The 19,695-nt window shown below is 30.7% G+C and overlaps 2 protein-coding genes across 2 annotated transcripts in view; one reads left to right on the top strand and one right to left on the bottom strand.

Moving 5' to 3' along the window:
• LOC139513563 (transmembrane protein 177-like) overlaps positions 1-237 on the bottom strand; it is a 9,839-nt gene extending 9,602 nt beyond the window's left edge. The window contains exon 1 of the mRNA XM_071302191.1: positions 140-237. The gene's annotated coding sequence lies outside the window, so the exon portion shown is untranslated. The remainder of the gene's footprint in view (positions 1-139) is intronic.
• A 24-nt stretch (positions 238-261) lies between these two features.
• Positions 262-19,695, top strand: part of LOC139513562 (band 4.1-like protein 5) — a 38,178-nt gene continuing 18,744 nt past the window's right edge. Inside the window, 16 exon segments of the mRNA XM_071302190.1 lie at positions 262-488; positions 490-552; positions 8,003-8,107; positions 8,888-8,930; positions 9,866-9,944; positions 12,499-12,596; positions 12,905-13,025; positions 13,613-13,700; positions 13,897-13,985; positions 14,396-14,465; positions 14,966-15,135; positions 16,086-16,244; positions 17,208-17,455; positions 17,716-17,907; positions 18,314-18,377; positions 18,802-18,909. Of these exon segments, the coding sequence (XP_071158291.1) occupies positions 408-488; positions 490-552; positions 8,003-8,107; positions 8,888-8,930; positions 9,866-9,944; positions 12,499-12,596; positions 12,905-13,025; positions 13,613-13,700; positions 13,897-13,985; positions 14,396-14,465; positions 14,966-15,135; positions 16,086-16,244; positions 17,208-17,455; positions 17,716-17,907; positions 18,314-18,377; positions 18,802-18,909 (1,778 nt within the window). The 5' untranslated portion in view covers positions 262-407.

The raw sequence follows: 19,695 nt of genomic DNA, 5'->3' as shown, positions 1-19,695 counted from the left end.
GTTGTCGCTAAAATTGTTGTTGTCGCTAATTAGTGAGACCGAAATTCAAGATTACTACGGTTCTTTTTAGGTTCAAATACGTAATTTTTGCATAAAGGCAATGGTTTTAAAAATTTCTTCAAATATTTTACGCCATTACTTTGTTTGTATCGACTACAAATTTCAAACTCGAGCACTAGCTAAGTCAATTTTCACATTTCATGGGGGCTGACATCTTGGATTGATAACGAGACGAACTTTGTAAATCCACTTCCGCTTGCAGTTTTTAGAGACAAATATTTATAACGAACCCAAAAATGACTCATTTTAGTGAAAACAATGGATAAATATCATTCTTACACACTTTTTCTTTTAGTTTGACATGATTTACGATAATTTTTAACAGTGGTTGGCATTGACCAAGACAAATGTCAAAGTTTTTCAGATTTCTTTCTCGTCGTAGAACGGGTAGAGGAGTTAAACGGACTGAAATTGGACACCCAAAGAAGAAAAAATGTTGTGCCCTGTATTGTCATGCTTCTGGATGGGACTGACTTTAGTATTGATCTACCAGTAAGTTATGCTAGTTACTTAGTGGAATTAAATAATATCCGACTGGTATGCATATGATTATTTTAGATAAGTGCTATAATTCAACTTAAATCGCTATTTGGAAATCTAGTGTCCCATTTGACTTAAGAATCTGTCACACTTGAACTTTTGACGTCAAACAACAATCACTTCTATTGTGGCATTGGATATTTTATAATATGAGGTCAACATTTTTCGGGAACTTTTGTGATCATGGTACATGTACAAATAAATACAAATATACAAATATACAAATATTTTATTGGCACAAACACAATTACAATAATTGGCAATGGCCCATGTACATGTATCAGGTCCGTTCGACCTAATATACTTTCGCACCCTACACGTTTGCACCTCACATGTTCGCGCCCAATTTCAATTTGTATTAGAAATAGCAAGGATTTGTATAGTAAGACTTACTATACAAATCCTTGGAAATAGGGAGGTCGAATTTCAGTTGAATTATAAGATATTTTTTATATGTGTACACCAAATAATTTTATTTTCTTGAATGAAATTTGAGGAATTATCATATAAAAATTTTCTTTATTAATTTGATGATTAATTATTAAATGTTAATTATGTATGACTACTGCTAATTGGTATTTATACACAGCCTAATTTGGGGTTTAAAAATCATGATTGTTGTTTTTAAGTCTTTTAACTTGCTTTCATGTAAATAATGGCGTTTTGCATTTGCGCCGATCTGCATTTCAATTGCGCCGATTTTTTCTTTCATATGCGACGATTTTTTTTTTCATTTGCGCCGATTTTTTTACAGGTAAATTACAGGTAAATAACAGGTAAACAGATATAAGAGGATATGGTATTAGTGCCAATGAGATAACTTTTCATCCCAGTCTTCAAATTACATGTATATGATAGTTAAGATAAAATTTAAGAGCGAACGTGTAGGGGGGCGAACGTGAAAGGGGGCAAACGTGAGTGGGCGCGAAAATGATTGGGTGCAAACGGACCTGGATTCATGATGATCAGTAATGGCGGACAAATAATGATCAGGTCAGGTGTATTTTCCTGGCACTGGCAAGTTATTTTGTTGTTGTTCCCATAAGTCAGATCAAAATTTTTATGGTCTGAGAATAGACCACCATGGAGTAATGTTCTTCACTGGAAAAGTTCGTCAATTATGACATATTTACCAGTCAGAAAGCCCCCTGTAACCCTGCACTATACACCTTATTGCTGTTAAACACAGTATAAATTTGTCCGCCATTACTGGACATCACAAAGGATTACCGTAAAATTTGGACGTCATAATACAAAATACCCGACACAACAATGGAAAAGTGATTGTTGTATGACTAATAGTTCAAGCAGCGCAGATTCACAGGTCATGAACTGGCGCAGATTTCCAAATTGCGATAATGTGTATTTAAAGTTCATCCAGGATCTCTGTGATCATCATTACTGACATTAACACACATTATGCAGGACTAAAATATTGAATGTCTGTTTTTCCTGAAAGTATTTTATCACATTTTCCTTTATGACAGCAGTGCTGGTTATCAAATAGAAGACTTTATTTTGGAGAATATTTTTTATTAAGGTTTATTCCATGATGCAATAGACTAGAAATGCTTGATCATGGTTTCGTGTAGATATGAGAATAGAATAGAATATAGAATTGAATATTTTATATATTCCAAATTACAGCTGGGCCCATTTAAAGAGCATATAAATCATTTACAATGATCATGATGATTAAAGTAATTAAATTAACAATAATTAAGACATTACAATATAAAATATATGAGTCCCTATATCATCATAAGCCTCAGTCAGAATCAGAGCTAAAACAAAATTAAAATTTTAAACAACAAACATATTGATATTACATTTGTAAACCAGTATCAAATAGATATATATGAAGATGAGGTATTAGTGCCAATGAGACAACTCTTCATCCAAGTGACAAGTCACAATTTGTTAAAGTAAACCATTATATATGTCAAAGTACGGTTTTCAACACGGAGCCTTGGCTCAAACAACAAGCTATAAAGGGCCCCAAAAATGAATAGTGTAAAACCATTCAAACAGGAAAACCAACAGTCTAATCTATATAAAAAATGAGGAACGAGAAACACAAGTTTATGAACCACATCAACAACCACTGAACATCACTCAGGTTCCAGACTTAAGACAGGTGCAACAACTGCAGAGGGTTTAAACATTTCATAGCTACCAACCTTCACCCTTGCCTGAAACAATAGTGTAACATCTCAACATTAAAAGACATGCTATCAAATAGCAATTGAAACAGCTTAACTTGGACTACATGTAGGTGCTGAATTGACCACGATTTTCCTACCTGGTTGGTATCTATTTCACTTGACCAGAGCTGTACTTTGCAATACTTAAACTATTGACATCATATTGTTTTTACCTCTAAGATGTTTGGATGATTGTAACGAAGACATTTTGATGAGTTTTGATAATTTGGACATCAACATAATGAACAGGGCATGCACATACTTTTTTGAAAAGGACACAGATTTGAGAGAAAAATAGAACCTAGATAAATTGTGATGTCTATGACACAATATAAAATAGGACACAGATCTGAGCATTGCTGAGGAAGGAACACAGAGTTGAAACTGGACATGCATCATGTGCATGTAGATTTGAGGCTTGCATACAAAATGTTTATAATAATCTGCTTTTTTTCATAAAAATGAGAATGGAAATGGGGAATATGTTAAAGGGACAATTATATGCAACAACCCAACCAAAGAGCAGACAACAGCTGAAGGCCACCAATGGATCTTCAATGCAGCAAGATAATCCTGCACCCAGAAGTGGTCCTCAGCTCTAATATACATATATAAAGAAATCAGTATTTTCATAGTTGTTCCGATCCTTACAACATGTACTTAATAGGAGCCTTCTAAAACACCCTTAATCATTTATTTCAATTGGACTGTGGGCTATTTTCTAGGTTTTCTCAGAATAGACTCAGATGGCCCTTTTTTATAAAATGTGAAGAAAAATTTAAGTATCGATCATGTTGATAGCTGGATTTCTGGAATAAAACAAAAGACATGTACATAATTATTTGCGAGTGAATGCTGTAATTGTGGCACTGACATTACGATATTGATTACTACATATATATATATATACATGTATATATACCATTTTTGTAAAGTATCAGTATTAATCAAATAAAATGTTGACAGATTTGTATTCAAGAGATCCTTAGATAAATGACACTCGTAAAGAAAATCTTGAGTACCATGATAACAGTGACTGGCCATTTAAGTCAGTGTCCGTGTCCCTCCAGTGATTTCTATCTGCTCTTACATATTAATAGTTTGTGTCAGATTAGGGTTATTTAAACAAGAATTATTTGTGACATGACTCTTTAAATGTAAAAAAATATACAGTTTACATTTGTAAGACCATTCTTGTCAGGTACATTGTACTGTAACATTGTACATGTGGTAAAAAATATAAACATGACAAAGAAGGGCTTAATTTGTTTGCTAAGGATATTCTGTGATGGTTTTGCTGTTTTATTTTTTTAATGTTAAATGTTACTTTATAGGTTAATATATAATATATATAATTACATGATAAAAAATATTAGATAAAACCAACTACAAATGTACATGTACACTGTAAGACAAAGTGTAAAGTGTACAAAATTCACAAAACATACAGATTTAATCAAGCCATAGTTGTTTTGGCAAAAAAAAAAAAAGGGTTTTACAATTTCACGATAACTCTTAGAAACCCAATTTGAATCTAACATGTCCACCACCACATTGTATGTGGTTTTCTTTCAAGATTTTCCCACACCAATCTTTAACCAAATTCAAATGTCTCTCATTTGTATGTTTACTAAAACATATGAAAGACAAATGCATAAATAGTGGTCTTTAAACATATTAAATCTGTAATTACTGAAATAAATAAAAGATGGCAATTTGTCTAGATCTTAATCTGATGTAAATCTTCAAAAAAATCTTCAAATATTAACGATTAAATTCAATTGATTTGATATATATTTCTTATAGGTGTAAACTGCATCAACGATCCTCAAAAAATACTCAAAGAGTTTGTCAGTGTGAACCATCATTGTGTTATTGTGTTGAACATGTTGAAACACTAACTTTATTTTATTGATATAAAGAAGCTTGAGTATTGGAACAATCTCCTTTGAACCTTTGGTAAATAAATTTGATCTCCTTGATGAAAACCTCCAAAAGTTTTTTTTAGAGTTCATCAGATAAGTTTTCTATTGACCCCAAATTTGACACCCTAATAAAAAAAGTTTTATGACTTGTAGCTATATAGAAAGCCTTTAGTCTTGACAGAATAATACATTCATTGTGACTGTTGCATTTAAAATGCACATATCAAATCTAACATCAAAGATATTTTTAGTTTTTCTTGTTACAAGAATGCTTTCTATTCCTTTGACCATGTTTACAATATATGAACTATTTTATTGTATTTTAAAGTTTAAATTTTCCTCTTTGATCATTTCAAATGTATGTTATTTGGTTTCTTCAGAGATTTTAAAACGTTATTTGTATTTTTGACGCATGCACTGAAACACATGCTTTCGAGTAATATATATAGTATATTGTATAGTGAAATCATCATATGTGGACACGTTGGACAGTACATGTGGAAAGTACATGTATTTACAGAATAGTTATTAATTCAAAAAATGTATTTATTTTCTTCTCACTGTTTTTAATTTTAAAGTGCAAAAGTTCTTTATTTTTAATAGAATACCCTGTAGTTTTCAATATATATAGATGACATTGGACATGTTGGAAGTACAATGTAAGCACTCATAAGCTTTCAAATGAATTTTGAACTGATAATAATTCTAAAAGTATTTTGACAATAATGTAACTTGTTGATTGAGTGGTCACACAGAATGACCATACATGTACATGTACATGTAGGTAACAATATTTATCTGATTATATATGTCATTGTTTATGGCCAACAGCAGTGAAATTGTTGTTGTTGACAACTTTCTGTGTTTCAAATAATATTGAATGTGTAAATTATGCCTTTGGTAATCTACAGTGTGTTATCACCAAAGCACTTTAAGTCAGTATTAACATAGACTGACATATAAACAAAACAAACAAACAAACAAAATCTTTATATCCAATTTGGGCACCTATTGGAGTAGTGTTGTGCATGTTGTGCAATTGCCAAAACATAAGAAAATTTAAAACTTCCAAAATTTTGGAAAAAACAAAGTACATCTAAGTACTTAAATAATTTTGAAAACATGGTGGTGAAATGGAAGAAGTTGACCTCTGCATATTGTTTTCCAGTTTGAATTTGTTCAGTCACTTGGGAGTTGAACTTGATAAATAAAAAGATCTTCTGAAGACTGAAGATATCAACAAATGAAATTGGTATTTTGCCTGTCATGTCTGTCAATGCCTGTAGGATGCTTAAATTCAGAATTTATATTCCTATTTTATTTTAAGTGTCATATAATAAGTATCATTTGTTTTTTGGAAATTCCAAAAAGAAGTGAATCTCATCCCCCATACCCTTAATATATAGAAACATTTTTTTTAGAATTGGCTGGTATATTTTTATATCCCCATCCTATATATTTCCAAATTCTGAATACTACGTAATATGAAATTTTGTAATCGATCTTCTATGGTTACCTGCATGTATCATGTATATGTAACCCATTGAATTTATACTCTACAATTCTATGTTGCTGTTACCATGATTTTATCAAACCACAAATATTTGTTGAATATTGAGACATTTTCCAGAACTATGGATGATACTGATAAGAGTCATCATATTTTGTGATGTAAAGTGGCCATGGTATGAAGGTTTTGCTTGAAGAAATCTATTTTTATGCACATAAACATGTAAATACTGTAGTTCTTCATATAGTCTGTGACATAGTGTTAATATCACTTGATTCAGTACTAGAAGAGGGTAATAATCACAATTGCAATATCTTCAAACCGATTAGGAGGTTACAGGTCAATTTGAATCAGTCAAATTATTATTTTGACATAATCTTTGATTGACAGCCTTTCAATATCAAAATTAACTTGTATCTCAAGGTTACATAGGTCTTGTTTAATGCTATGTAATAATGTGTAGTCAACATGGATCAAAAGGAGATCTAATTGGGCCTCAGATAAAAGACAGTATTAAATAACTTGTGGTCAGTGGATGTTTATCTTGTGGTCACTTAATGGTAATGGAATTTTAAAGAGTGTTTATTGATATAATGTGGTATTCATTAAAACTTCAAAAATCAGATTGATCAAACTTTTATCAAATTTGAAAATTTTGATTTGATATAAGAAAGTAAATAATACCTTTTGAAGATAACTTTTAGTTGGTTTAAAATGAATGTGTATTGTGATTTTCTCAGACACAGAATTACTGTCATACTATGGTCTACATGATTTGTGTAATAAGGGAGATTCTTTCTTCTTTATTGAAATGAAAGTAAAGGCCATATGTATAAGTATGTCATGTATTTAGTTTAAATTTATTTTTTTTCAAAATTAGGAAGGCAGTAAGCTATTCGACTCTTAGTTTTCAACTGAACTGGTCTATTTAAAAAACTGAGCATTGCAGAAAGACTTTGTGAAGCTTTTGCTCTTACCATTATACTCCAAAAAATATTCAAATTAGACATCAACATTTATGTTGAATACACTTTGTCACAAAAATCTGTTAGGAAAATCTGTTGCTCCTGTCAAATTATGAATGGGAAGGTTTTTCAGTACACAGAATTTACATATTACTGATTTCTTAAACCCTTAAGAAAAAAATTCATCAACATGTGATTCAGAACTAGCCACAAGAAATTTTTGTTTTTAGAATGAACTGAAAAAGCCAATCCTAACATTGAAATGACAGTTTGTTTACTATAGATTGGTTTAATTGGCTTAACAGTTAATATAAATGTGTATTCCACCATATTTAGGTCAGATAATTGTGTCTTCATTGTTGACATTCCAGGGTGAAATGTATTATCATATCAGTTTTAATGTATTTTCTCCTCACAACCAGATTGGATTTCTATATAAATGATTCAGAACACAACACTGATAAAAAAAAATAAGATCTGCTTGGTTTTCAGAAAAAATTAAATGTAAACAATTATTATCAAGCTCCAAATGAATCTAACTGAAATAAAAACCAAAATATATCAAACATTTTCTGGTTTAGTTTTATTTATGGTGTTTAATGTGAAATAATGTTATTTTCAAGTGTATTGTCATAACACTGACATATGACTGAGATTTGGGATTTGTTGTGCATCAGATTACACTATTTTGAGATCAGATTTTGAAATTTTATTTTAGATCTTATAATGTACTTGAGTGATAGGATGACATATCTTTTTCAATTCAAAACTTATAATTTTATCCTTCTTCTTTTACAGAAAAGATCTTTAGGTAGTGCCTTACTAGAACAAGTTTTATATCACCTAGATATCATAGAGAAAGATTACTTTGGTTTACAGTATACAGATCCTCATAATGTTAATGTAAGTCAAGTTAAAAATGGGGATGCAATGGGATACATTTTACTTCATTGAAAATACATATTTGTTTTACAAGTTTACCATCATAAAGGTGTACTGCTCACCAGGACATACCTAGGGTATGCCAAATATCATTGGGAACAGAGTCTCTTTTGCCAAAAGTATTACAACTTAAATTGATTATACATTTCTAAGTTACACTGAAATGTTCATGACACAAGTATTTTTCTTTGCAAGATAAATTGTGAAATGAGTTGCTGGAGGATAAGTAAAGGATGCAAATAAAATCTTAAAATCAAGAAGACAACAATAAAGAAAACAATACTAAGATTAAGATAGTTTTAATATGGATATGACAATGCTAATCGTGAAGACTTTTTATTCAGCTGGTCATCGATGTTTGATCCACATCAAAACTAAATGCCGCAGAGTTCTACAAATGTTCAATCCAAATTTAGACAAAAACTGTATTAATTTAAAGGAAAATGTTTCATATAAGACAAAGTGTGTATTAATTGACCATTCTCCTCTATGCAGCAATATACAAATGTATATATGGCATTGGCAAGAGCTACCCCACATCAATGAAAAAAACAACTTTTAAGAAGTCATCATACTTCCTCGTTCTTTTCACTGAGTTTTGTTTTTTAAGAAATTTAAAAGATATATGAACAATTTTAAGGTATCAATATACTTATGTTTTAGATAAAATGTACATGTTTTAAGCTTGTTTACTACTTTCTTGTTGAATAAGTTTTATGTTGTTATTTTGATTTATTTTAGCATTGGTTAGATATTACAAAGCCTATCAAAAAACAGGTTAAAAGTAAGTATAAAGTTCATCAGTTGTAAAAAAAAGTCTCATATAAGATACATATAACAGTCAGAGCTCTTCACCCAGGACTTTTTAAGCCATATCCGTTGTCATATTTTAGAAATATTATGCCTTTTCAATGTATCTACTGACAAAATACTCTTATAGTTGTAACCTAGTGTAGAATATTATACATGTTTATCTTCCCAAGGCGAATACACAAATGTAAATGAATTAGTTGATATTTGACCTAAGACACTGAACAGTATCATCTGGTTTATGTAATCCAGGGCTCAACATGGGATCAATATATAGTATAGAATCAACCCGTAGGAAAAAAACTCAATATGTTTTAGTTTTTTTTTCAATTATATCGTCTAGATATAATTTATATCTAGACGATATAAGACAAACTAAAGGGTTATCATGACTATCAGTTATATGTTTATATTTCCTTTGTGGATGCATTGAAAAGATCAATTATCAGTATAATATAAACTGAACATCATATAGGTATCATGATGCATATGAAAATTGAAAAAACTTAGTTATTGTGGTAATGTTCAAATCTATAATTATCTATTCTGCATCATATCAAGAATTAAGGGTAAAGATTATATGGTGTCAGCTTTTTATGACAAGAAATAGATTGTAATGATTTATTTCACAGATATACAATAAGAAGTCTGCTTGTACACATAGATTTTTATTTAAAGATCAGAAGAAATTTGAAAATCAAGAAAAATAATGTTTATTCTATTATAGGGTATCAGATGATTGTTTTTTTTTTTTTTACTAAAGATGAAATATCTGACTCATAAAAGCTATGAATAGTCAAGGCATTTGCAATATGCAAACCATAAAAGAAAAATCTACTCGATGATAGTCTAATTTGATAAATTCTGTAATAAGTACATATGCTATATATATATCTTTCTATTTCACAGTTGGACCACCTTACACATTTAGATGTAAAATAAAGTTTTATTCATCGGAGCCTAACAACTTACATGAAGAATTAACCAGGTAATGAAAATGACAGGTGACATGCAGCTGTCAAAACATTAAATATGTAATGTAATGATCATCCTTTCTCTTCAGGAAGGATAAAATAGTTGAAAAGATACCAACATTTGACCTTTTAATATATTAGTATCATTTTATCATATACTACTTGTAAGTTTTATTGTACATCATAATTCTACACATAATTTTATGTCTTGTACATGAATCTGGAAATATTTTCTAATTTTGACTGAATATTTAAAATAATAAGGTATTTTATTTATTTTTCGTTTTGTGAATCATGACAATTTTTTTCATTTAGTTATTCAGTTTTTATAATTTTATTAACAGACAGTTATCAGCATTTAAATACTTGTCATATATCAAATTGACATTTGGGGGTTTCATGCTGACAATTTGCTCTTGGTCCTTGTTCATACATTTCGTTTTTTTGCAAATACAAAATTTAGAATTACATTTTTTTCTAATTTGGAAAAGACATATATTCAGAGTGACAATATTTAACATCACTAACAAAGTTGACACACTTACACATTGATTTTTTCAAAACTAACATTTTGAATTAGGAACATTAGAACATACTTACCCCTTGTCCAATGGAACATGTAAAAAAACTTGGACCATTGATTAGTTGATCTGCTCATGAATCCCAATTGCTGCAACATTAAGGGTTTTTAATCTGAAGGAATCTGCTTATAAACACTTCATTACATGCATTATGGGCAATAAGATAGATGTTGCATGCAGAGCTGAGCAGGATATTTTTACTTTCATGAGCACAGTTGTTTCATGCAGCTCTAATGCACAAGCAGGAGTGTGGTGATTTATGGAATTGGTGGGAACACTTGCATAGGTTTTAATGTTGGTAATTTACATGGATCCCTGGTTTTCAACATTGCATTTTGTATCTTCATCTGACCTAGTCTATTTTCATATATTTTGATACGGTTTACTGTGGTTTCTACTTTCTTGCAGTAGTAAGACCTGTTTTGAGAATGGTTGAGAAGGCATCTGGAGGCTGTTAGTGGTCAGAATGAGGATGCTTTATCCTCTAGCCTTTTTATGCCCCACCTACGATAGTAGAGGGCATTATGTTTTCTGGTCTGTGGCTCCGTTCGTTCGTCCGTCCGTCCGTCCGTCTGTGCGTCCGTTCAGGTTAAAGTTTTTGGTCAAGGTAGTTTTTGATGAAGCTGAAGTCCAATCAACTTGAAACTTAGTACACTTGTTGCTTATGATATGATCTTTCTAATTTTAAAGCCAAATTAGACTTTTGACCCCAATTTCACGGTCCACTGAACATAGAAAATGAAAGTGGGAATTTCAGGTTAAAGTTTTTTGGTCAAGGTAGTTTTTGATAAAATTGAAGTCCAATCAACTTGAAACTTAGTACATATGTTCCCTGTAGTATAATCTTTCTTATTTTAATGCCAAATTAGATTATTACCCAATTTCACGGTCCATGGAACATGGAAAAGGATAGTGCGAGTGGGGCATCCGTGTACTTTGGACACATTCTTGTTTGGTGTAGTGCCATGTTATCTGGGCGTTAAAGTGACTTATTTAAGAAGACATTGTTTTGCTCCACCTCAACATACCTACTTTGCCCACATGTAGTCAAATTTCTCACTCTTTATGCAAGCATGTGTAAATATGAGGTTGCATATTATAAATTTATTGTTAACATACCGGTACTTTGACTGAATTACAGTTATTGAATTTAATGACATTTTTATTTGTACAAGTATTGTCTGTGAAGCATGCAAATACTGAGTTAGTATTTGTTATAAAATGTGTGTTTAATTAAGGCTTGACTTCCTTTTATCTCAATTTACAAACATTGACAAGATATTTTATAAAAATTATAGTAACATATTTTTTGTCTTGCCAGTGGTCCATTGACTGATAAAAATTGCTTTGGGCAAGAGCATTCATGTCTTATAGATACATTTAATTTTTACATGTAAAACATATTGATAAATGTTTAAGATATATCTTGGAGGGCTATAAAAAAGTGAAATGAATTTGCATATTAACCCCACTTTATTTATTGTTAAGTATTTAAGCATTAACTCTGCAGACTCTACCACAAACAATTATTTAAAGCACATTGATACAGACACCCATCTATACCTATTCAAACAGAGAGCTTTAAGAATTTAGTCGAATATTAAAATATGATTATACAAAATAATTTAAAATGAGTTAAAAACCATCAGTCTAAAATAGAAATTAACACAATATACATTAGGGCTATTCCAGAAAAAAATGTATGGGGGGGGGGGGGGGGGGGGGGGGGGGGGTTGGAAGGCAGTTTTTGTCAGCACCCGCCACCCAGACAATTGTAATTGAGTATTATAGTGCATTATAGTGTGAAAAGTTGCTCTGATTCCCATCACCCGTGTATTATTAATATAATGTACCTTCCAACCCCCCCATACATTTTTTTCTGGAATAGCCCTTATAAGAAAGTTTGAAAAGTGAAAGATCTATTTTTATCACAAGGATGTTTTGATCTTTCACCTGAAATTTTGAAATATAACTTCTGTTTTTTCAGATACCAGTTTTTCCTTCAGTTAAAACAGGATATCCTGACAGGGAAGTTGCCTTGCCCTGATGACCTTCAAATTGAACTGGCTGCTTATGCATTACAATGTGAGTCGTGAAGAGACATATTTTGGTTGTGTGATGCATATCCAAAGTTTTAATTTTATTGCTTAAGTATTTACTACCTCAGTTATTCATTAATTGATAATTCACATGGTTTATGACAGGTTTATACTCTGATTAAATGAAATAATTCCAAAAACCTGATCTACACTCTAAAAAAAGTGGACTGATTCACTTGAGAATGGTGATATTTTGTTGAATATAATTTATAATAAGTCAACATTATATATTTGAACATCCAAGATATCTTGTTTGAAAACTGTCATTCTAAAACGATTAAATTGATGTTTCAGCTGAACTTGGAGACTATGATCCTGAAATACATACCCCAGGTTTTATATCAGAATTCCATTTGGTTCCCAACCAATCGGAAGAAATGGAGGTAGCCATATATGAAAAATATCAAACTTGCAAGTAAGTTGAATGTGATAGAAAAACAGTATTTGTTATAAGTTGTTTTTTTTTTTTAAAAGTCAACTGTAACTTGCCTAAATCAAATGTTATGAAATATCTACACAAAGGTTATAACCATCAAACACAGATCTAGTTAGAATTTGTGTGTCGCTTTCACCCTCATACAGTTATGTTTCTGAACTCTGACTTTAGTTTGCCTCAACCAAAAGCTATGAAACTTATTCAAAACCACAATGTTTATTACCATCCAACATAGATCATGATCAAATTTTGTTGGAGTCGCTTCCACCTTTCAAGAGTTATTTTCCTTTATAAATTGAAATAATTGGTGAATTTGCCGTAAATTTACATGCAAGGGTATATGTGTCCCAAGTTCTTATTCTTGATGTTTAATCAGACTCATTATATCATGTATGTACATATATATAGAGTATTTTCATATTTCTTTTAAAGTCGTCTTTTCCTTGATATGCATTTAAAAATTGCAGTAAAACTTTAAGAAACCATCAATCAATTGAATACATATAATTTTAGTGTACTGAATTAAGATCACCAGAATATCAACAATGTATTATATTACTTTTCAGAGGCCAGAATCCTGCACAGGCTGAACTGAATTATCTGAACAAAGTCAAATGGTTAGAGATGTATGGTGTTGACATGCACATTGTTATGGTAAGACTGATACTGACATGACTGAAGAGGCCACACAATTATGATCCTTTATATTATCTTTAAAAAAATATATTCAATAATTTTGTGGATAAGCAATGTTGTTGTATTTTTTAATCTATGTGTTGCTGTATTTTTGTATTTTATTAAACTGCTGTAACTATATATTTTAAAGTTGAGGTTTTGTTTTGAATTGCAGGGCAGAGATGGTATGGAATATAGATTAGGGTTGACACCTACAGGGGTCTTAGTATTTGAAGGCTCACAAAAAATTGGTCTTTTCTTCTGGTAAGATTATGAAATTAGTTAAATAGATTTTATTTATTATAAGAAATAACTTAAAAGTGATCAATATACATTGATATATAATACTTTACTCTGATAATCAGTGTCCTCCTTGAGAAGTTCAAAAACAAGATATTATAAAAACCAAACGCTGTAAAACTTTTAAGCAAAAAAAGAGCACAGGATGATAATGATGAATTAAGGAACTAAATTTGTTAAAGGTACCATTCTGTATACTTGTTTTAAAAGAAGAATAATGTAAGTGTTAAATACACTTAATATCATGAAGATAGTATTGCATATTCCCGAACAAGACATCCACCTTGATAACTTTTTTTCTTTTCCGTTTGGAAAACCTAAAATATAATAAGAAATTTACAAATATGTTTTTCAATTTTCTATATCCATTTCAGGCCTAAAATGACGAAGTTAGATTTCAAAGGGAAGAAGCTGACGTTAATTGTTGTGGAAGATGATGATGAGGTCAGTTATTATATCTTTATCAGACAGTGAAATTATTTGTATTAGGTTAAGAATTAGAAATGTATGAAACTTAATTAATGTGGTTTCTTTATTATAGTGGATACCAATTTTTGTGGATTTTATTGGTACTGGTGAACCATGAAATTAAATGAACAAAGAATAACTTATTTTCTATTGGCATGTATATAAGCAGACTTTGGAAAAAACAACCAAATCAAATATCCACAAACATGCAAGTTTTCCTTAATCCTGAAAATTGGTACCCACAAAAATCCACAGTATATAAGAAGTGTTACATGAACTATTGCCTTGTGCACATTAAAGGAAGTTTAGTCATTTCAATTATTTCACCACTTTTCCAAATGAAAATCAACACTGATTTAGCAAATGATTAATTGACAGAAATATTGTATTTCTAAAGAATGTTTGAGGAAAATGTCATGTATAGTTTAAAGATTTTGTTCTCTAATTCTATTAATTATGTGTGTTGTTTGTTTTAGGGCCATGAGCAAGAACATATATTTTTGTTTAGACTACAGAATGAGAAGGCTTGTAAACATTTATGGAAGTGTGCTGTAGAACATCATGCTTTCTTCAGATTAAAGGGGCCAGTTAAAGGTCAAAATGCTAGGCAGAACTTCTTCAGAATGGGATCAAGGTTTAGATACAGGTAAAAAACTAAATAGTTCGCAAAGTTTCTAGAGCAGGCTACTATAATACTATGATAAGTGTTCGTTCTGTTAAGTCTGACACAATGATATCTGTTTATCCTATAATACTATGATAAGTGTTCGTTCTGTTTAGTCTGACACAATGATATCTGTTTATCCTATAATACTATAATAAGTGTTTGTTCTGTTTAGTCTGACACAATGATATCTGTTTATCCTATAATACTATGATAAGTGTTTGTTCTGTTTAGTCTGACACAGTATTTATCCAGTTTTAAAGATGAATTATTTCTCTATGACAGGAAATAAATAACCATTTCAAATTTGCTCATTGATATTTGTTCCACTAACAATTGAAGCCTGGGCAATTTGAAGATCATGAGATGTTGGGTTGTTATGTAGTTTTTCTAATAACATTAGTAGGATAAACAGATATTATGTTCTCATCTTCTATTTTATCTTTTAAGAAAATTAATGTTGGAAAATTTAAACTTGATTTAGTTTAGGGCTATTCCATTAAAATGTATGTGGGAGGTTAGGAAGGAAAGTTTAATTATTGAATGTTGGTCATGGGTCTTTTTCAGTATGCTTCTATTACCATTATGAAAAATTATCTTCAAAATGGTTCTTGGTTGAAGGGATATTTTGAAAGGCCTTTCCTACCATCCCACATACATTTTAATGGAACAGCCCTTACATAGAAAAAAATATTATTACAAGAGTCAAACATGCTATATTTACTCAGATTTATTTAAGCTTTGATATCTTCAATAATTGATATTTATCAGGGCCTTCTCAACTAACATAAAAATTAAACATCGACATCGCATAACACTAAATTGTCCAACATTTTTCACCCAATCTTGTTATTTCACTTCAGCAGATAGTAAATTAGTCAGAAGAATAAGCAATATTGTATATCTTACAATTGACTATTTTCTTATTTCAGTGGAAGAACAGAATTTCAGGCTGCTTCTGTGAGTAGAGCAAGAAGGAGTGTGAGATTTGAAAGGAAACCTAGTCAAAGATACTCTAGAAGACAGTCATTTGAAAGGAGAGAAAAGGAAGAAAAAATGAGGAGGGATTCTGAAAGAAAAAAGAAGAGAGAGTAAGAAGTTACTAGAAACATATTGTCAATAATAAAGTTTTAAACTTTGAAACATTAGGTTTGTAGGTACAATATGCAAGGCCATAATAATATCATAATTATTAAAAAAAATGATTTCATATAAAAAATACCTGACAGCAGTTTAACATGATCACCATTCTATTCCTTTTAAAGAGTAAAGCAGTTATTTATTCATAACAATAATTAATGAAATTTAATGGTGTTAACTTATTTGTTGCTGTCTTTTGTTAAGTGGATTCAATTATTGTTTGTGTATACAAACTTTTGCTTATTATAAATTGTATTTAATGGGTTATTGAATTCATGGTTTTGACAGAGTCTGCATACAAGTCTTTATAAAATCCATACTGTGTTGAATGTTTTGATTTGTGGTTTATAACCTTTATCCAAAAAATGGATCTTATAAATAATAATGAATCCACTCATGTTAAACATATTGAGAAACAAGAAAAATTAATATAAACAGATAAACCTTAGGTAGCTATCACATATTGTATTGATTATCATAGCGGGAAGTATTGTTGGAAATCAACATTATATGATAAAGTTTGTTCATAAATCATTGCCTGTGGTAGTGGCTACCAGGTTTATAAATTTGCAAACTTTCATTATGCAGATTTAAACAATTCTTTATTTAAATTTAGAGTTTGTTTTATCAAGAAATGTGTGGAAATATGTCATTGCACCTAAGGGAAAACCGGTTGTGTCAGTCCTGCAATACAATTGAAGATGAAAAACATTTTCTATTAAAGTCATTGGCACTAAGGAAAGGGGACTCATAATTGAATTTTGAACTATTTTTATTAGTTTATTTAATAAGATTATATATGCTTTTTTCTTGTCATTATGTTAATGTTGTTTTTGTCACAAATCGTATAGGTTGGTTTTGATGGCAATAAAAGTTTCATTTGATTTGACTAAACTTTGAAATGTCTTCCCCAGGGATAGAAAGCTTGCTGTGGAAGTCAATGTACCTGTGATGCCTGTAGCTCCATTACCAGCTTCCCCAACTGTCAAGACTCCACCCACATCTCCAAGGACTAAACAAGTCGCACCCAAACCATTTGTTACCAATGGTACAACTCCTGTAGAGGGGGCTAGTGCTGTGGACAGGCTAGATACACTGGTGAAGGGAGATGGTAATACAGCATCTGGAGTAACACAGGAGAGCTCAGAGATGTCACTTAAAGGTATGGAATTGTCATTATTTTTTAACAATTTGTGGTTTTGTGAAATCTGCATACAAGCCTATAGAAAAATTTGCCATTTATTGAACATGTAATTTCCTGGTTCACCTTTACCAATGAAATCAACTAAAATTGGTATCCAACAAATAATAATGAATCCACAGTATAAGACGTGGGCAGTATACATATTGATTTTAAAAGACCTGTCTAAAGATGTGAAATAAAGTTGTATGTATCCTAAAGACAAATTGTTTTCATTACAGATGCCTCTGAGATGGCTCAAGCCAGAATTAAAGGATTAGTAGATAATCGTACACACGTTCCAGCAAGGAAGAATGATGTGAATATCAGTAAAAATAACCAGGTCAAATATCCAGGGGGAGCCACTACCATTCCTTCTGACCAAATGAAGTGCAATATTCTAAAGGCTGCTAAAATGGAGGAAGAACGAAAAGGTTTGTTTATCTTTATCTTATATATTTGTTACTCAAAGTTTTGTATGATTTTATTCTTACAACCTTGAAGAAATGTTTGTCAGCAAATGTACAGATCACAAAAATTGTTCACTTGAAGAAAAACAATCAAATAGAATGTTCTTATATCATTTCAATGCATTTTGACAGCTTGTATTGTAGCCACATTAAGAGATAACATGTGCATTACTTTATTCCTTAAAATCTGCCTAAACTGGCCTCATGCATAACACATGCAATATGATCTACTTAAACTATGATTGATAAATAGCTTGGAACATCTGTTTTATATAACAGTATTGAATTGTTCCTCAAGTGCAATATTGTGTAGAACCCAACCCTAAAGATGAAAATGAATACAATGAACACTTTGTTTGTGCTTCTGTAGGTTTACTCTTTGAAGAAGATGAATCAGAAGATGAGGAACACAGTGATAATGTTGATGGAGAAAGGTAAAGAGTTATCTTTCTTTATAGCTTACATTTAAAGTGAAATTTAAGGCCAGGCTAAATAGATCTTTTTGCATGATTTAAATTAAGTTATCAAAGTCCAGCAATTCAAGTATTAAAGCTACATATTTATTTAATGTATTGAAATAAGCTTAAGTAATACATGCACCTGTATATAATAAGATCTCATTATTCCTTTATAGGTCAAACAATTTATTGCTTCTTAAAAAAAATATACCAGTTATTATAATTCAATGAATTTTAAGACAATTAACCAATGTAAATGTTAAATTCAATGTATAAACTTAGCTTATGCAGCTAGAAATTCAATATTATTCTATGTATTTCTTCTTTCATGTAAACATTACATCAACTTTATTTATACATTGCTTTTCCTGTAAATATTTATGAAATGCCTTGCTTACAGTATAAAATCTGACAGTGATCAAGAACATGACCCAGAGGTCAAACAGACAACAGTTCATCTGAATGACCTTAAACTTAAAACAACCAATGAAAATAGAGAAAATGAGAGGTATATATTGTGTCGGTACAATATATACACTAACACAACTAACATGTGGTGGATGTTGTAGTTTTAACATTCAAAGCCTTTCATTATAAATTGTTGCTTAAGTTTAAAATTATCAAAACTGAAACAAAAGTTCTCTTATATTTTAATATTTGTTTAGAATGTAAAAAAAAGAGTATTTTCAAAACATAAACTCAATTAAGTGAATTATTTATGATTGAAAGGCCAACTATTATCACCTAGTTGTTGCACAACTAAAACATAACTATTTTATAACCTCTCTATGAAAGAGGAGGTGTTTTTTTAACTAAATGATTGATCATAACAAGAAATGCACCAGTACAAAAGTTTGTCACATTTTTCTTAGCAAATACACATCACAGCTTATTATTTGTTACTTAATTTTATTCTACTCCCTGTTTAACAATGACATGTATCTCAGGACTGTTCCAGATTATACTATGTCTCCCCCAGGGAAGACTCTTTTTTTTTAACCCCGAAACCCACAGAAATAAAAATAAGTTAGATACACTCCCTTTGCAATTTGTTTTTTTGGGATACGATTGCTTTTAAGCAATCTGTAGACTTCTACCGTTGACTCAGGGCTCATTCCCTCACGTCAACCGTTTTATTCTAAACATTCAGCAACATCTCAGATTCTTATGATTGTCTTGCTTTAAAAGGTAAAAACAAGCAAAAGGATTGAACATAAACAACTTTCCTGTAATGTTCTTCTCATAATCTTCATGTTCGATTTTTCCCTTGACTTATATGCGTGTTTTTAACAAC

Source organism: Mytilus edulis, chromosome 2, assembly GCF_963676685.1.
Source record: "Mytilus edulis chromosome 2, xbMytEdul2.2, whole genome shotgun sequence".
In the NCBI taxonomy this organism is placed as follows: domain Eukaryota; kingdom Metazoa; phylum Mollusca; class Bivalvia; order Mytilida; family Mytilidae; genus Mytilus; species Mytilus edulis.
This window is presented reverse-complemented; position numbering and strand designations above follow the sequence as displayed.